The following is an 18,033-nucleotide window of genomic DNA, read 5'->3' on the forward strand; positions in this document are numbered from 1 at the left end:
TCCTCACAGCCCGTCCCTAACAGTGCCTGCCTGTCATTTGGAAGGCACTCAGCTAATTCTCCTGCCCCTGAGCTCCTTCAAGACAGCTCCTTTAGAGCAGGCTAATAACCTGCTCTAGGCAACCGGGACATCCCCAGCACTTAAGGAACCTCATTGAAATAAAAGCCCAAGGACTCAATAATGGTTCAGTCATTTTGTGCGCTTGCTCCATCGTGTTTTGCCAAAAACACTAAATAATGTGGATCAGAAGAGACAATGCAGGGACAAAGAGATTAAGTAACGTAAGATAGAGTCAACACAAGCTAATAAAACTATAAGCTATCTATGCTACCAATGTTTGGCAGCTGTAAGAAACTAAATTCAAATGGAAATTATTGACTGAAAGGAAAAACCATCCAAAACAAACAGTACTGTGCTATGTTTATAAGACACATACAGTAGATTTATAATCCCCTGTTGTTGTGATTACAGCATGGTGTCAGAGGCCAGGCTGCCTGGCTACAATAGTGGCCCCCCACTAACTGCATGACCTAAACAAAATAATTTAGCATCTCTCTGCCTTAATTTCTGTACTTATTAAAATGGAGCAACGATAAAACAATGAAAATTTAATAGTTGATATATGTAAACTGATCAAAATAGTACTTGACATACAGGAGCCTAATCATGTAAACTGGGATAGTATTTGGCAGCATTAATACTACTAACTGCACAGAGAATGACTTGTGAGAAAGTCATCACTCTGTGTGGGATGACAGCAGATTTGGGTAACAAAAGGGTATTTTCTCTTATTTTCTCTTAACTCTTAAAAACCTCATAGGAGTCACTCGCAAATCAAAGCATGATTACAAATGGGAAGATGTCACATGAGCCAGAGGTCCAGGTGTGCGGCTGGCTGATCTCCAGGAGCAGACAGAGCTACTCTGCACCAGCAGCAGGAAGGAGCTGAGCAGTCCCTTGCCACAGAAACAGCAGTTGACACCAATACCCAGCTCTCTCCCTAACCCACGTTTCCACCCCACCATGGCTGTCCCACTTCACCTTCCAGGCTGGCATCCCATTGTACTGGAGCTCTCCATCCCTGATGAAGTTGTAGAGAGGTGAATCAGGGACAGAATTCAGGTCCCCACACAAGATGATAGGGCAGTGGCTGCCATCTGACAACCTGGCCACCTTGTCCACCTCGGCCAGAAGAATGGCCATCTGGGCCAGCTTGACATCACCCCGACGTGGGTTGTACAGGACATGGGTATTTGCCACACACAGGGGAGCCACTGAGACTTGCCCCAGACCTTCTGGCACCAGCGGCTGCAGCAGCAACACTAAGCCCACATTGTCCCGATTGAGGAGCTCCAACCCAGGCCGGAAGTACTCCACAGGGCTGGCACACAGCAGACGGAACCTGGTGGGCTTGTAGCACACAGCGCAGCCATCCGTTTTACACCCAGTCCTCCTCTTGTAAAAACAGGTGAAGCCTGTAGGGAAATGCCACCATGGAGATAGGTCAGAGTCGGGGAAGCCTGAATCCCTTCCAACCACTGCAGCAGCACACAGGGTCTGAGCATAAGGCACCAACCCTGAGAACTCACTCTCTGAGGTTCCTCAGAGATTCCCTCACAACTATAGCCAGAGTCTGAGGGACGAGAGGGGAAGGAGATGGGGAAAAGGTAGAAGCAACAAACATGAAAGAACAGAGGCTTGTCACCAGAGGCAAAACTGGCTCCAGATGGGGGTCCTGTAATCCAGGGGGTTACCTAGTGCCTTTCCCAGTCCCTAGTCCCTTGGATCTAGAGTCAGATAAGTAGAGGTCCCTGCTACACAAGCTATTAGCTTTGTAGTCTGGGGGTTTTGAGCAAGTCACAGCAACTTTTAGAACCCGTTTCTCATCTGTAAAATGGGATTCATGGAGTTCGTTACTTCACAGGTTTAAAAACCTAGCACTCTACCTACCTACACACACACACACACACACACACACACACACACACACACACACACACACACAGAACCAGCCCACAGGCAGGGCTGATGGTTTACTAGGACACAAGGAAGAGGTGAACTCTTCGAGTAACTCTGCAGGCTGAAGGGAAGGGGCTGGCAAACATGCTGTGGGGAGCTGTAGTACCCATCATCCGCAGAGAGGGCTCCAGCTGCTCCCAGTAATGGTCTTCCTGGACTTCCTGAAGGCACAGGATCTGAGGAATTGACAAGGGATTCAATCACTCCAGAGGTCTGGAAACAATATGACTCCGACTCCCTAGGACCAGGCCCCCACACCAGACTGAGGGTCAGAGTGAGACTTTCCAGACAGACAGCCACCAGCAGCAGCAAGCACAGACCCAAAGTGAAGCTTGAGGAGGCCCCTATGAATCCCTGCACAAGGGTGCTGGAAAGGGTACACTCTAGAGAGTTGTCTTGGCATCTGCCCAGAATGCTTGACTCCAGGGCAGGCAAGCTCAAACCTGTCATCTACAGAGCCAAAGCTAATCTTAGCCCATCTGGCACAACTGGCATCATCTGGATAGCTATGAAATAGGAAATCATTCTGAGTGCCAGAGAACAGCCTAGGTCTGCACCTATGCAAGATGGCGCATCTCCCTCTTCACTCACATCCGGGTCCCAGTGCTGGAATTCCTGCATGAGGTTGGCAAAGCGGTAATTCCAGTTGAGGATGTCTGGATGGCAATGCAGATAGAGCTCTGAGCTCTGCTGCATCAGATCCTGGGCCAGGATATTATACGACATCAGAGTGAACTGGAACTGAGGGCCATCTCCTGCCTCCAGACCCTGAGCATCTGGCTGCGTGGAGAAATCCTCCCATTCTCGCCACAGGATTTCTGCAAAGGGGTCAAGAGAAGAGTTCCAGAACACCTGCAGGTTATCCAGTGTCCAAACTACTACCCAGTGTCACCATGTCATCCCTGAGGTTCCTTCTCCATTGTCCCTGCCATCCATCTGTCTAAGGACATTTTTCCAAGCTGATAGTAAGCTCCTCAGGGTCTGGGACAATCTTACCCTATCCATTACTGTAGTCCCTGGTTACCTACCTCCTAGCATACCCTCAAGAATACTTATGAGTCTAACAAGCTCCCACTCATGATATAACCATGAGTCTCTGGGGAACCATGCAATGGGGTGTCATTAATAGTCTCCTGGGGCTAAAGATTCATCTAGAGTGACTTCAGCCCTGGGTGCTTTCTGTATCTGTACCTGGCTATACTTGGAGGTACCTGAGTAGATTTCAAACCTATTTAAGTCACAGAACTTTCTTCAATTCACATCTTCATAGACTTCCAATATATGTAATGGAAATGAAACCAGAGCTATTCTTCCTGAGGCAGAGTGGAGGCCCTGAGACCTCTGTACCCCTGCCTCCACAAAGCCTGTGTCACACCTGCAGAACAACAAGGTAGTGCTGGGCCTCAGGTCTTTCACTGCCTAACTGCAAGACAGTAGACATGTCCCAGGCCTCTCTGCACTATGACATTTTTCATCTGTAGACGCGTGAGAACACTGCCAATATCTGAGCCTGCAATGGTCTCAGAAAAACTCAATGTGACAGCAGAAGTCCCCACTACAAGCCCTTTTCTGGGTGACCTGCAACTTGGGTTTACTATGCTCGCTGTCAGACTCACCATGATAAGGTATTTCCATTGGGGGAGGCTGCAGCTGTTCCAGGCCTTCAAAGGGCCACATGGAAGTCTCTTCCTGGGGCATAGGCTCCGGTGCTATGCTCCAGGCCACCATTGCAGGGTCCTCTTCCCATTGTTCTGCAGCCATTGCACCCATTGGGAGAACAGCACAGTCTGCATACTGGGGCCCTGTCTGTACGGGAACAGCTGCCCACAAAGGACCCTCATCCTCGGCCAGAGGTTCCTCCCCTAGCACCTCAGGGAAAGGCTGGTCCAGGTTGTCCGCTGCCCGAAGGTCACTCAGCTGCCTGCTGGACCACTTGTCCTCCGAGGCAGTGTCCTGTTCTCCAGAGTTATCCATCAGGAGGGCCAGGCTGCTCTCAGCCAGTCCCTTATCTGCAAGAGGACCCTCACTTGCAGTTGAGAGTGTCTGGTTCCACCCTTCTTCTCGCCACTGCTGAAGCAGGCCCTCACACTCCTCTTGGTCAGGCCCCCGAGGGGCCATGGCAAAGTTACCCTCTACCTGGGGGGACGAGCTCTTCGCCAGAAGGGCATTTTTTCGACATGTAAAGAAAGCATCTAGAAAGGAAGCCAAAATGTCAGGTTACAAGAAGATGGCAAAACTTTGTTCCACGGTATTCTCCAGCTGGGATAGAAGCCTCCTGTGAACCGTGATCATCTCCACCTTGCTCACCACTCTACTGTTACAGCCTTCCCCACTTAATACCTGGGGCCTCATCTTAGCAGTGCTTGTGTGTCCAACACTCTGGTAATTGCTTTCCAAGTGTTAACCAATTTGCAAGGCAAGGACCTGACAAATTTCAATGCCAGGATGAAAGAACACTAATCCCAGAGATAATCTACAGCACAGCTTGGGACATATAACCTCATCTCTTTTCCTGCCTTTTTAATTTATTTTATGTGTATGGGTGTTCTGTCTACCTGTATGTCTGTGTATCCTGTGTGTGCCTGGTACCTCCAGGGGTCAGGGAAGGCTGCTGGATGGCCTGGGCCTGCAGTTACAGAGTGTGGTATGCTACCCTGTGGGGGTTGGGAATCAATCACACCTGGATCCCCTAGAAAAACAGTCAGAGCTCTTAACTACTGAGTCATTTCTCCAGCCCTGAAAGCTTTTAACATCAATTCTCAGGTCCTGAAAATCATATTACATATTAGAAATAACACTTAGTTGTGAAGTAATACCGAGAATTATACACTTATAACAAAATTAACAAAACTGACTCTAAGCAATGTTCCTGCAGACCGACTTACTCTTGGGTTTAAGATGAGTACCAGAGAAGTTAAAACTAGATAAGCCATGAGAGTTTTCTAGGTCTATAAGCTCTATAAAAGCACCTAATAATAATGATGATGATGATGATGATGATGATGATGATGATGATGATGATGATGATGATGTGGGTGGCCTTAAAACCAACTTCCTTTTTAACAGAACCCCTAGGCTTCTTTCCAGAGCTGTTGATCCCACCTATAACATCCTCACAAACCTCACTGCTTTCTTGCTCCAGAACACACCAGAGGCTGCAAATTAAATGGTGCCAGCAACTGACAGTTATCAGACGGCTCTCATCTCTGCTGTAGCATCCACGAATGACAGCCAACAGGCCATAAAGCAGGCTCTAAAATTAGAGCTTTCAAAGTCCTGTTCTGATGACAGCAAATCAACCCCCTCCCCTGCACACATGCACACATGTGTGTCCAGAGCACTTATTTACTTCCCAGGACACGTGGCAATGCAACTATATTAATGGCAATTTGCAAACTATATTAATTTATGTCTCTGTAAATCAGTGGTAAATCTGGGCCGGCAAGACGGCTCAGCGAGGAAAGGTACTTGCCACAAAGGATGAAGGAACCGAACCCACGACGGTGACCTCTGACTTCCACACACCCCATGGCTAGTCCACCACCACACACACACATTTTGCCCACACAGAGAACAATAAATAAATCTTTTTAAAAATTAAGTCAGTATTTCTTTCAACTAGGTGAGGGAGGCAAATTTTTGCCCTGAGGGAATGGCAGTCTCTAGAACTGCTGAGGAACTCTATCAGGGTACCATCAAGCATCCAACAATGCACAGGACAGACTCACTCACTGGTCTGCTATGTCAAGAATGCTCCCAACCAACAGGTTGGGTTGCTGGGATTTAGTCAAGAACTTACTAATTATCTGATCCTTGAAACATGTAACACATGACAGAAGAGCTTTATGGTAGGCATGAAGCCCCTCACTTTCAAACTTAGCAAATAATACTGGTGGAGATGCTTTACTAAACAAATCTTTTACAAAATGCCAAATACATAAAATTAATATAACTGTCACTTCATAACATGTGGATTGGAGGGCTCCTCTAAAATCTCGAGGATTTATTAATTGGGAAACCTGTGAGCTAACAGTAAAACTGCCATTGTAGCCACTAGACAGCCACATAATTAACGGATAATTTAATTATAATAATGCTTAATATAATATACACAATGCTCGGTACTCTGAATACAGTGACTTCGGTAGGACTTCCCATTCCTGAGAAAGATGGACACCCAAGGCCTTCCTGAACACTCCGGGGACCCATGACTGCCAGCAAGTCCTGTGTTAGCGTAAGATACTGTAAACATATGGACAAGGCCCTTCTCTGTTGAAGCCGACAGTCTAGCGGCAACACTGTAAAAAAAAAAAAATCTAATGTTTGATATAAAAATACAGTACCCATCTCTGAGATAGTGCAGTTCCAGAAAGAAAAAGCACAGGATGCAGTTGGGAGTCCTATTTCTAAGAAAACCCTTCTTGATACTGCCCCTAAGTTACAGGGGAATTCTTTCGGACTTCAAAGAAAAACTGAGCGGAGGAAGGTTGTGCAGAAGTAACAACCACCCCCTCACTAAAGCATCAACCTATCACAGTTCTCTCTAAACACTTGCTCCAAAACTGAGGTTTTAAACGCTTCTAGCTTCTGAGCGTGTCTGTTTTTCAACTAGAGTCGGCTCAAAGAGGACAGCAGATGACTGGTCGCAGTAAAAAACCTGTGAGAAGTGAGCCCACCCGCCTAAAGGCACATCCCTCCCTAACTCTACCCGCCGAGAAGTCCGGTCCTCGCCTGTCCCGGGTTGCCACCGCTCCCGATCCCCGGGAGTGTCTCAGCCTGCCCCAGGACCACCGCCACAGCCAAGGAAGACGCCCCCTTCCCCAGCCCTGGGTCCACGTTAACCGTGGCCCGACGTCACCAGACCACAGCGTGAGGAGGGGCTGCCCACGAGAGTCGCCGGTCAGCCCAAGCCTCGTGGGGCCAGGACGGCCCGCGGACCACCTCACACTTGGCAGAGGACTGCGGTCATGCGGCCTGACGCTCCGCCCCAGGAGCCCAATAGGGGCAGACCCGGCTCCCGCCCATCAGGACGCAAGGCCGGTACCTGAGAGGAAGCGGAAGAGGCGCGCGGCCGGCAGCAGCAGGTAATATAGGCACGACGCGATCATGGCCGGCCGCCTGCCCGCGCCGCCGCCCCTCCACACTGCTGCACACCGGTCTCCTCTGTTCGGCTCCGCCCCGCGCCACCGAAGCCCCGCCCCACCACGCCGCCAAGGCTCCGCCCCCACGCCATCAAGTCTTGGTCTCGAGCGACCTAAGCTCCGCCTCCTCACCGCCCAGGCCCCGCCCCAGACCGTCGCTTCAACAACAACTTTATTGGAAACAAGGAGGAAAGGAGGGAGGGTTGCAAGGGGAGGGGCTGCGTTAGAAGGCACCGGCTTCCATAGCAACCGAACAGCCTAGCATGAAACCCATTACTCTCTATGCTAACTTTAAAAGTTCATTTAAGTAAATAAATAAATATGAATAATAAAAATATTAACGGGGACTTAGGAGTCTCTGAAGTATTAAGAGACCAGGGTTTTGGGGTTGGGGATTTAGCTCAGTGGTAGAGCGCTTGCCTAGGAAGTGCAAGGCCCTGGGTTCGGTCCCCAGCTCCGGAAAAAAAAAAAAAAAAGAGAGACCAGGGTTTTATTTTCAATTTTGCCACTAACTAGGAGGAGGTCTACCCCAGGAACACCATATGCCTTTTTTTAACGCTTGCTCATTTCTAATACAAAGGACTGGACTTTTTGCAAAGACTTCTGTTGACCATAACTTCTGTAGCTAGCCCTTCTGAGCCAAGAGTACTCTTCCTCATTCCCACACCTCTTCTGGCCTTTCCTTCCCCCCAGCTAGGAGATTCTAGGTCACAAATGGAGTCTTCCCTTGCTTCAAGCGCATACGATTTTTACTTCCTCCACCTGTTCCAAGTGGGCTATGGGGAAAGAGTGTGTCCCATTGGAAGCAAGGGAGAAAGGGAGGGAGGGAGAGAGGACTGCATAAAATCAGGGACCAAGATTGAATGGTGGGTGGTGTGTTTGTCATGAGGGAAAAATGGTGTGGCCCATTGGAAGGAAAGGAAGGACTTCTCAATACCAGGAACCAAGTCTGATTGGTGGTGTGTTTGCCCTGTATCTCTGTTGTAGCTAATACTAAATCAGTGTGGTAGTTTAGTAAAATGGTCCCCATCTGCCTCCAGCACTTTAATACTTGGTGCCTAGTTGGTGGCCTTTTGGGGAGGATTAGGCTGTGTGGCCTTGCTGGAGAAGTGTCACTGGGGACTGGCTTTGAGGTTTTGAAAGACTCACTATTTTCACTTAGTTCTCTTTGCTGCTTGCTGCTTGAGCTGTGAGCCTTCAGCTCTCAGCTTCTGTTCATCCACACACCCGCTGCCTGCTGCATCTACTCTGCCACCATGGACTCGTCTCTCTCGAACTGTAAGCTCCTAAAAGCCTTTCCTTGTATGAATCACATTGGTCATGGTGCTTTATCACAGCGATACAAAACTAAAACTGGGCAGGGCAAGCCACACCTTTAATCTTAGCACTCTGGAGACTGAGTGGATCTCTGTGGGTCCGAGGTGAGCCAGGGCTACATAGTGAGACCTTGTGGATAGATAAATGGATGGATGAATACATACATACATAGTATGCATAGATAGATAGATAGATAGATAGATAGATAGATAGATAGATAGATAGATAGATAGATAGATAGATGAATAGATAGTTGGATACATAGATACATGGATATATAAATACATACATACATAGCCCGTCACATAGAAGGGACTAATGATTGAATAAAGAATGTGTTGCTTAAATGAAGGCCAGTTCCTGCATCAAGTATGTGCTAATGAAAGACCTCTTTGAATTTCTCTTCCCCTCAGTCCTCTGCCCCAGCCATGATCTAAAGGAAGGAAGAAAAGGAAGGAAGAAAAGGAAGGAAGGAAGGGAAAGAAAGAAAGGAAGGAAGGAAGGAAGGAAGGAAGGAAGGAAGAAAGACTACACACTACACCCAGTTCCAATACCCAGTGTCTGAGCTGCGCCGTTTCCAATTTGTGACTGGAGCCTTGGCTGTTCAGGGAAGCCCTCTGGGGAGTCACCAGATCCTGGACCAGCTGGATACATCATAATACTGACGAACTAAAAGGAGGAAGAAGGAGAGAATCAGTGATTGGCTTCCCTGTGATTTCCCCCCTCATTATCTGCTTGCAGCTGCGTTCATCCTTTTATCTGAGACAAACTCCAGCAATCTAAAGGTTGGGAAGTCGTTTAGAAGTCAGCATACAACTGTTAATGCTATCTAAGGCACCCCAACATCAAGCTCACTCCTTCAACATGGCTTAAGTGAACTCTCCACTTTCTTTGAAGATCTATCTGAAAGTCCAAGTTCCAAAACAGACCTTAAATCAAGAACTGTGCACATCAATAGTCCTTCCATTTGCCCGAAAATGTCTTTAAAGTACAGACATCTATACCCTCCTCCCAGAGTTGTTCTTCACAAGTCTGACGCTCTTAAACATTCCTCAAGTTGGGGGGGAGGGAGTTGCTAGTGTTGAGGTGTGTGTGTGTGTGTGTGTGTGTGTGTGTGTGTGTGTGTGTGCATGTGTATGTGTTCCTCTGTGTAATCCTGGCTGTCCTGGAACTCACTCTGTAGATGAAGCTGACCTCAAACTCAGGGATCCTTTTGACTCTGCCTCCTAAGTGCTGGAAATAAAGATGTGTGCCACCATGCCCAGTTATCAAGTTATTTTGAGATAGGAAACTTCTGCAGAAGCCTCCCTTGGGCTGCTCAGGACACAGTTGTAGACACAGTGCGGACAAGCTTACTGATGGCCATGTTCTTCCACAAGTTTTCCCAGGAGCCAGCGAAGCCTGGTTTCCCTCTCTCTTTCCTGACTTATAATTAGATACATTATTTAGAAAATGAAGAGTGATTGAGGAATCACACAAGCTTTGGAGTTCGACCACATGAGTTCAGAACCTAGCTCTACTGTTTCGTCCCCATGAAGCCTCATGGGTAATCTCTTAAGAGTCTTAGTTTCCACATTCACACTGAGCCAAAGTTGGCTCACAATGTTTTCCTTTTCTTTCTTTTCTTTTTCAAATAGGGTCTCATGTATCCCAGAATGGCCTTAAACTTGCTCCAAGAATGTATCCAAGGATGACTTTGAACTTCGGATCTGCCTGCCTCCACCTCCCAAGTGTTGGGAGTATAGCTTTGCACCATTACTCCCAGTGTGCATTGGTGGAGATCAAACTGGAATTGTGTGAATGACGAGCATCTGTTTATGGTTTTTAAACTTGGACAGAAGCCATCTATAGTTATGTTGGGTCTACGCTGAATTGCCAAGAGAGCCAGTTATACACACATACACACACACACACACACACACACACACACACACACACACACACACACACATATGTATAGCATGTTATGTACAATTTAATATATGTAATGTATAATATATAAGCACCCGGGAGGCAGAGGCAGGTGAATCCCTGAGTTCAAGGCCAGCCCGGTCTACAGAGTGAGTTCCAGGACAGCCAGGGCTATACATAGGAAAAACCACAACAAAACAAAGATAAAATACACAGCTATATAGATATCTCCTATATAATTTAAATAAAAATTTCACATCTGAGCTGACAAAAGCAGCTTTGTCTATGTGGTTGGTCAAGGTTATCCAAGAACTGCCAAGCACTCTAGGATATCGATGTTGCACTTTGTTCTCCTCAGAGATGGAAGGTTAGCCCTGTTGCTTATGACAGCCGTGTATGCAGGATCTGGACGACCTGAGCTGTGTCAGACCTGTATGTCTCATCTCTGAGGATTAGCCCTCATGATACCACAGGGCACCATGCAAGCTTCCAAGGAGGGAACCAACCAGCAGTCCTGCCCAGTTATGACACCTGTGACCCACAGTCTCTCAACCAAAGGAAAATTTCAAGCACGATCTTCCCCATGTCCCAGCTTTGGCACATCAGAAATAATCTGAGGGATGAGCTCTGTAACTAATCTCAGCTGTGATGACAAAGGCTTTGAGGAGCACCTGCATTCTTCATTAGCACGACTTTAAGGTGCATATGCTGCCTAACCCGGAAGAAAAGGCTTTGTGATACTTTGAAGAATTAATTTGGCACATGTGCAAAGTTGACTGCCTAACTTTTTTGCTATGGCTCTGCCTATTACCTTCAGGATTGTAGAAGTTAATGACCAAGGCCTGGAAAGTACTGCTCACCGCACCAAGAATTGTGAACTACACGTGTAGCTTAAAGTTTTATCTTAGGGAGCTGAAGAGATAGGTCAGTAGCCAAGAGCTACCTGCTTATTCAGAGGACCTAGGTTCAAGTCCCAGCATCTATGTGGCAGTTCACAACTATAACTTCATCTGTAGGCACCAGGCACACACACAGTCCACACACATATATACAAACAAAACATCAATAAATATAAAATAATAATAGTAAATGTATTTTCAAATATATACTAGAGAGAACCGGAGAGATGACTCAGCAGTTAAGAAGACTGATTGCTCTTTCAGAGGACAAGGGTTCGAATCCCAGCACTCACATGGTGGCTCACAGTCATCTGTAACTCCCCTCTTCTAGGCTCTGCAGGCACCAGGCATATAAGTGGCACACAGACATAGATTCAGCCAAGGCATCTGTGCACAGAAAGTAAAGTAAAAGCAAACAATATATACTAGTGTCTGAGGGTGTAGCTTAATGGTGAAGCATTTGCCTACCATGTACAAAGCCTTAGGTTCAATCCCCAATACAGAAAAGAAAAATAAATTCACATATATATATATATATATATATATATATATATATATAGTGGGCTTGGATATAGCTCAGTAATGAATCCGTTATCTAGTATTCATAAGATCCTGTATTTAATGCAAGCATCACACAAAGAAAAGGAAAGCATAAATAAGTAAATAAATCAAGTGAAATTAGTTTTCATAATCTTTAATTCAACCCTATAGAAAAAAATTTTAACTACCTTTTAAACGAGGGAAGGTTACATTTATTTTTGTACTTAGTCTTTGAAATCAAGTCTGCATGTTACCCAGACGTCACGTCTCAATTTGAAGTAGCTACATTCTAAGGATTCAAGAACTACCAGGAACTACTAGTCAGTCAGTGGCTTCCCCATTGAACTGTACAGGTCTAGAGAGCTCACTCAGCGCTCTGGTTGATAGGATGGGCTAAAAGGCATTGCCTTCACAGCCTTTCTCATAACTCCTAAAAACCTTGCTTCTCTGAGCCTAGTGTTTCCTCCAGCACTAATGATTCAAGTTAGCATCTTAGTTAGGGATTCATTGCTATGAAGAGACACCATGACCGCAGCAACCCTTATAAAGGACAACATTTACTTAGGGCTGGCTTACAGTTTAGAGGTTCAGTCCATCATCATTATAGCAGGAAGCATGGCCGAGTCCAGGCAGACATGGCACTGGAGGAACTGAGAATTCTACCTCTTGTTACAAAAGCAACTAGAAGACTGTCCCCCACGAGGCTAGGAGGAGGGTCTCAAAGGCCACCCCCACAATGACACACTTCTCCAACAAGGCCACACCTACTCCAACAAGGTCACACCTCCTAATAATGCCACCACCACAGTTAGTCAGCATTCATTCATTCTCTTAGTCACTGAGTCGTGAAATGGTGTTTGCAATGGACATTTCTCAAGCTCAATGTTCTTCGTCTTCTCCTGTCTGTCCTCTAGCTTTCTACCCTGTCCCTTTCCTGGCTCTTAGGAGACCAGCTCCCCATCAACTTTAGGAAAATGGAAGAACCACCAAGAATAAACCCTCTGCTCTACACTATCACAACAGTGTGTGAAGCAAGATCTCAAGCCATCTTTCTGCCCTTGCCTCCCAACATAGGAGCCAGTCTTTCCACCCACCTAAGAATCCTCTATCCTCCTCCCAGAGATGGCGCCCCCCACTCCTTTCCAACGATTCCTCACATCTATCCTTAGGATGTTCAGTCACTCCTACACTATGCCACTTCCATCCCCTCTCTGGCTATCCCTCTGCCTCTTCGCCTCTCCTCCTGAGCCAATTGTCTTGAAAGAGTTGTCTACCTGATGTCTTTACTTTGGTACCCCTCATTCATTCAATTGCCTTCTCAGAAATACAGCTTTGTCACCAATGTTCCCTCAGCCTTCCTTGTGAGGACACTGGAGAGCCACAGAAAAGTTGAATTCCGGGCTTTATTGGTTCCTGGCTATTCTGTAGTTTTGCCATCTTTCTGTGATGTGTTTGTTTCCCTTCTATCCCTTCTATCATTCTGTCCCCCTGCCTCCCTTTTGCTCCCGAGTGCCCTCCTTTTACTGTGCCCAGAGCACCACTCCCATCCTGTATCCCAGTCTCTCCTTAAGAGAAAGTTCTAACACTTCAATAGCTGCAAATATACACTCAATAGCCTCATTCATATATGGATGGCAATTCATAGATGTCAACTCTCATACTTGTGGAGTGCTTCTGTGGGGCAGAGGTGTTAAGTTATTCATTATTTTTCCAATAAGATCTCTTGTATCCAAGGCTGGCCTTGAACTCACCATGTAGCCTAAAATGACTGTGAGCTTCTGCATCTCCTACCTCTTAACCTCCTGCATGCTGAGATTACTGACCACCTCACCCGTTGCTGGGGATTAAACCCAGACACTCATACACACCAGCCAAACGCGCTACCCACTGAGCTACATCTGTTGTTTTGTTTACCCATAGACAAATCCTGACTGCAGTCCTCTTCAACGGATGTCCAAGGGGTGTCTCACAGACTGGACACACCCAAAGTGCCCTCCTTACCTCCTGTCTGTCGTTCCCATTCCACAAACCCCACCTTCCAGCTTCTTTGCCTTTTTCCTGAAGAACCCAACTGTTTCCTGAGATACCTCACTCTCCTCCATGATCTCCTCTCCCTGGAGGCCGAGAAGTTTTATCTCCTTTACATCTGATCAACCCACTTCATCCTTTAGCCACTCCTAACTGGCGCTGATCCCCCTCCTAGCCGTAATCCACATTCCGTAGAGCGTGCTTCCCAATGTGCAAGATCCACTAGGTCATTCTGCTGCTTAAAGCCTTCCGGCACAGCTGCATGGATGTCAGGATGCAAGTCTGAGGATGACAGGCCTCCTCACCTTCCCAGTTCATTCCACAGCACTTCCTCCCCTAGTGTGAGTTACACTCCGGCCTCACCATGCTATGATGATGTTTTTCTTTGTCATTAATGGGCCTCAAATACTCCTCCCCACCCTTATCCACTTACCCCAGCTATACTGTCTAGTGGATCTTTGATTCTCAGTCTAGACCTCGTCTCCTCAAGTTTCTCAGATCTCTACCATTCACATAGACACAATATTGCTCCTAGTATAGACTCGAGTCCCTCTGGTTTGCCCCTGTAGCACACTCTTCCCCCCTTTTATGTTCTTTTATGTTCCTTTGTTTAAATTGTATTCCAAGCTAGCCTTGCCAGTCTAGAAGATTGCACTGCTTATAGGAGATGGACCCTAACTGCAGGAAGTGGGTCAGTGGAGGTCGGCCTTGAGGTTTTATAGACAACTCCCACTTCCTGTCTACTCTCTGCTTCCTGATTACAGGCACAGTATGACCAGCCTCCCCACGCTCTTGCCAAATGCTCTCCCTGCTGCAGGGGACTGTGATTCTTAAACTGTAAGCCAAACATTCTTCCATCCTTAAGTCATTCTTCCCAGGGATTTTGTCACAGCAATAATACAAGTCATTAGTTCAAACCCCACATTTAAAATCTTCTCGTTTAAAACTATCATTTAAAAAAAAAAACAAACAAACCTAGCGCTAGGAAGATGGCTTAGCTGGCAAGCGTGATGGCTTGAATTCGAATCCCCAGCATCCACATAAAAAGCAGTGTACCCCTGTAATCCCAACAGTGTTTGGTGAAGACAGGAGGATCTTGGGGTTCACTAGTCAGCCACTCTAGCCAATCAATGAGTTCCGAGTTCAGCAAGAGACCCTGTATCAAAAAAATGGAAATGGGCTGGAGAGATATGGTTAAGAACATGCTCAGCTCTTACAAAAATCCCAAGCTGGTTCCCAGCCCTGCATCAGGAGGCTCAGAGCTGCCTGTGATTCTAGGTCCTGTAGACCTGATGCCCTCTTTTGTCCTTCAAGGGCTTTGCACTCATATGCATACACCCACACCCTGACACACAAACACACACACACACACACACACACACACACACACACGAATTTTAAAATTAATGTGTAAAGCAGTAGGACATTAACCTCTGGTGTTATACACCACCACACTTTTATACACAGGCGCAGGTACACATGCATGACCACAGACAGACAGACACACACCACCACCACCACCACCACCACCACCAACAACAACAACAACAACAGCAGCAGCAACATCAGCAATGAGTCCCAAGCCGGATGTGCTTGCACACATTTATAATGTCAGCACTTAGGAGCCTGAGGCAGGGTAAACACTGTAAGCTCAAGGCCAACCTAATTACATAGCAAAACCTTATATCAAAAAAAAAATCTTCTAAATCAAATCAGGCATCATTACAACTAACCCAGCCACCTCTGTTGTTTCCTTTTACTATGGTTTCTGCTAACTTCCTCCCTTTAGTCCCTTTGTCTCCATTCTCTCCCCTCTAAGACACTGGATTTTCCTCCCTCATCATCTTATCCAATTGCCATCAAATCCCAAACACATTTTCTTAAGGAACCCAATAGGAAGTAGTTTGGGCTTTATAGAGTTCCAAAAGCAGCCAGAGGCTAAGTGGGCAGAAATAATCATGTGTCAATAAAACTTTATAAAAACAAATCATGGCCCAGATTTGACCAATGAACTACATAGTTTATCTATCCTGAAATCAAGTACTTAGGCACAATGTTGCCGGGAGAGGAAGCAACCTTGTTTCATTCAAATACAGATGTCACTGCAGAGGCAGCATGGACTCTGAAGCCAGAGAGATTACATTTACATCCTCGTTCCATCACCTACTAACTTTGTGACCTTGGACCACTTAATCTTTCTCTCAGTCTCCTCATCTGCAAAACAGGAATAATAGAGTTGTCGAGCAGCTGCAGTGCACTGAACATATGAAGTCCATGGAACTATGAATTACATGGGACTATAAAAATGCTAGCATTAAGGACACAAAGGATTCCCTCTGCTTTTAGCCTCACTGGTGAGCAGAATAACAGTCATGACGACGCTGGAATCAGAGGGATGTCTCGGTGGGATAAGAGTATCATGTCAACTATTCTTGGTTGTTAATTTGACTACATCTGGAGTTAACTGCAAATCATTCACAGTATACCCAGTGACTTGTGTTTTCAGTCCTTGTGATAGCTATTCCAGATGCAGTCAGGTTGCTGACCAAGAACATCCACCACAAGTGCTTAGTACAAGCGAAAAGACCTAAGTTCAAATTCCTGACACCTATATGAAAGCCAGGTATGGTCTTGGTAACTCCAGTGTTGGGAATCTGATCCTGTAAGCTTGCTGGCCAGCCAGTCTAGCCACAAACAATGAACCATCAAGATTCAGATTTAGTGAAAGGCCTCGTGTCAAAAAAAAAAAAAAAAGTAGGGGCTGGAAAGATTCCTCAGTAGTTAAGAGCAATGGCTGGTCTTTCAGAGGACCCAAGCCCCATTCCCAGTCCCCATAAGGCAGCTATCTATAACTCTAGTTTCAGGAGATCCAATGCCCTCTTCTGGCCTCTTTATTTCTGCTGTAGCCAGGCATGCATGTGGTGCTTAGACATACATGCAGACAAAACACCCATAACACATAAAATTGAGGACTCCTGGAATTCCCCACTGTGTCCTTTGCATGTACATGTAAGGGCACTCACACTCACACGTGAGCACACACACATACATACACACCACAAAGGAGAAGAGAAAAGAGAAAGTTTTCCCCTTTTCTTCTTTTTTGTTCCAAAGACGTATTTATTTTATATAAATGAGAGTTCTGCCTGCATGTATATCTGTGACCCGTGTATGTGCCTGGTGCCTGCAGGAGTCAGTCGAGCCTGGGGTTGTCAGATTCTTCTGAGCTACCATGTGGGTGCTGGGAATAAAATCTGGGTCCTCTGGAAGAACAGTCAGTGCTCTTGACTGCTAAGCCATCTCTCCAAACCCCTCTTTTCTTATTTTCAAAGCCAACGTTACTGGGGGGAGCGAGGATAGTACCAGAGCAGGCACATGGGGATCACAGGACGGCTTTCAGGATTCCATTCTCTCCTTCCACCGTGTTGGCCCCAAGGATCCAACTTGGGCCCATCAGGCTTGGTGGCAAGAGCCTTTGACCACTAAGTCACCTTGATGGTCCAATTGTCATTCTTTTAGCATTTGACATCCAAATGGTATCCCCAAAAGACAATCCTCTTGGATTTACTCCAAGCCAAAATCATGGCACCCTGCTCTTTGAATTACATGCAGCACTAGTTCATCTCCCAGTGCCCTCAGGGGCCCCCCTCCGAGCATTGCAGGGCACTATCTCAAAGCACAGTGGTCTAATTAGACGGTACAATGTTGCATTCTGATTGTGAAGTTTAGTTTTGTTTGAAACTCTCTAGTCCAAGCTGGCCTTGAACTTGGGATCCTCCCAGCTGTGCCTCCTGGGTGTTGGGATTACAGGCAAGTGCCTCCAGGCCTGGCTGGTTATGACACAAGACAAAAAGGACACCATCTCAACAGTAGACGAAAGACTTCAATGGAGAGAGAAGGGTCCTCTCAATGACTGTGCTGGAACAATCTAAACATGTACACACGCAAATGATTCTCCGCTTCACCCACAAAGATGAACTCCCAAGCCTGATGACCCGAGTTCAATCCCCAAAACCTATGTAAAAATGCAGGCGCGGTGGTGCGCATCTGTAATCCCAGCGTTGGCACACTGAGAGGCGGAGACACGAAAACTGGCCTGTTCCACTGACCAGCCATCCCGGAGTACATTGTGGTATACAGAAACACGTTGCCTCACACACAAGATGGAGGAAGAGAAA

The 18,033-nt window shown here is 46.6% G+C and overlaps 1 protein-coding gene across 5 annotated transcripts in view; it reads right to left on the minus strand.

Annotated features, from left to right (window-relative positions):
* Window positions 1–18,033, minus strand: part of Angel1 (angel homolog 1) — a 37,129-nt gene that overhangs the window by 18,378 nt on the left and 718 nt on the right. The window contains exons 2-8 of one of the 5 annotated variants that reach the window (XM_087553871.1): window positions 14,831–15,011; window positions 11,581–11,674; window positions 9,032–9,146; window positions 3,636–4,211; window positions 2,611–2,837; window positions 2,126–2,195; window positions 1,042–1,475 (exon numbers count right to left, since the gene is read on the minus strand). In XM_087553871.1, coding sequence (XP_087409997.1) covers window positions 1,042–1,475; window positions 2,126–2,195; window positions 2,611–2,837; window positions 3,636–4,211; window positions 9,032–9,146; window positions 11,581–11,598 — 1,440 coding nt within the window. In that variant the 5' untranslated portion in view covers window positions 11,599–11,674; window positions 14,831–15,011. 5 annotated transcript variants of the gene reach the window in all.

This window comes from Rattus norvegicus, chromosome 6 (genome assembly GCF_021556685.1).
Source record: "Rattus norvegicus strain SHRSP/BbbUtx chromosome 6, alternate assembly SHRSP_T2T, whole genome shotgun sequence".
Taxonomy (NCBI): Eukaryota; Metazoa; Chordata; class Mammalia; order Rodentia; family Muridae; genus Rattus; species Rattus norvegicus.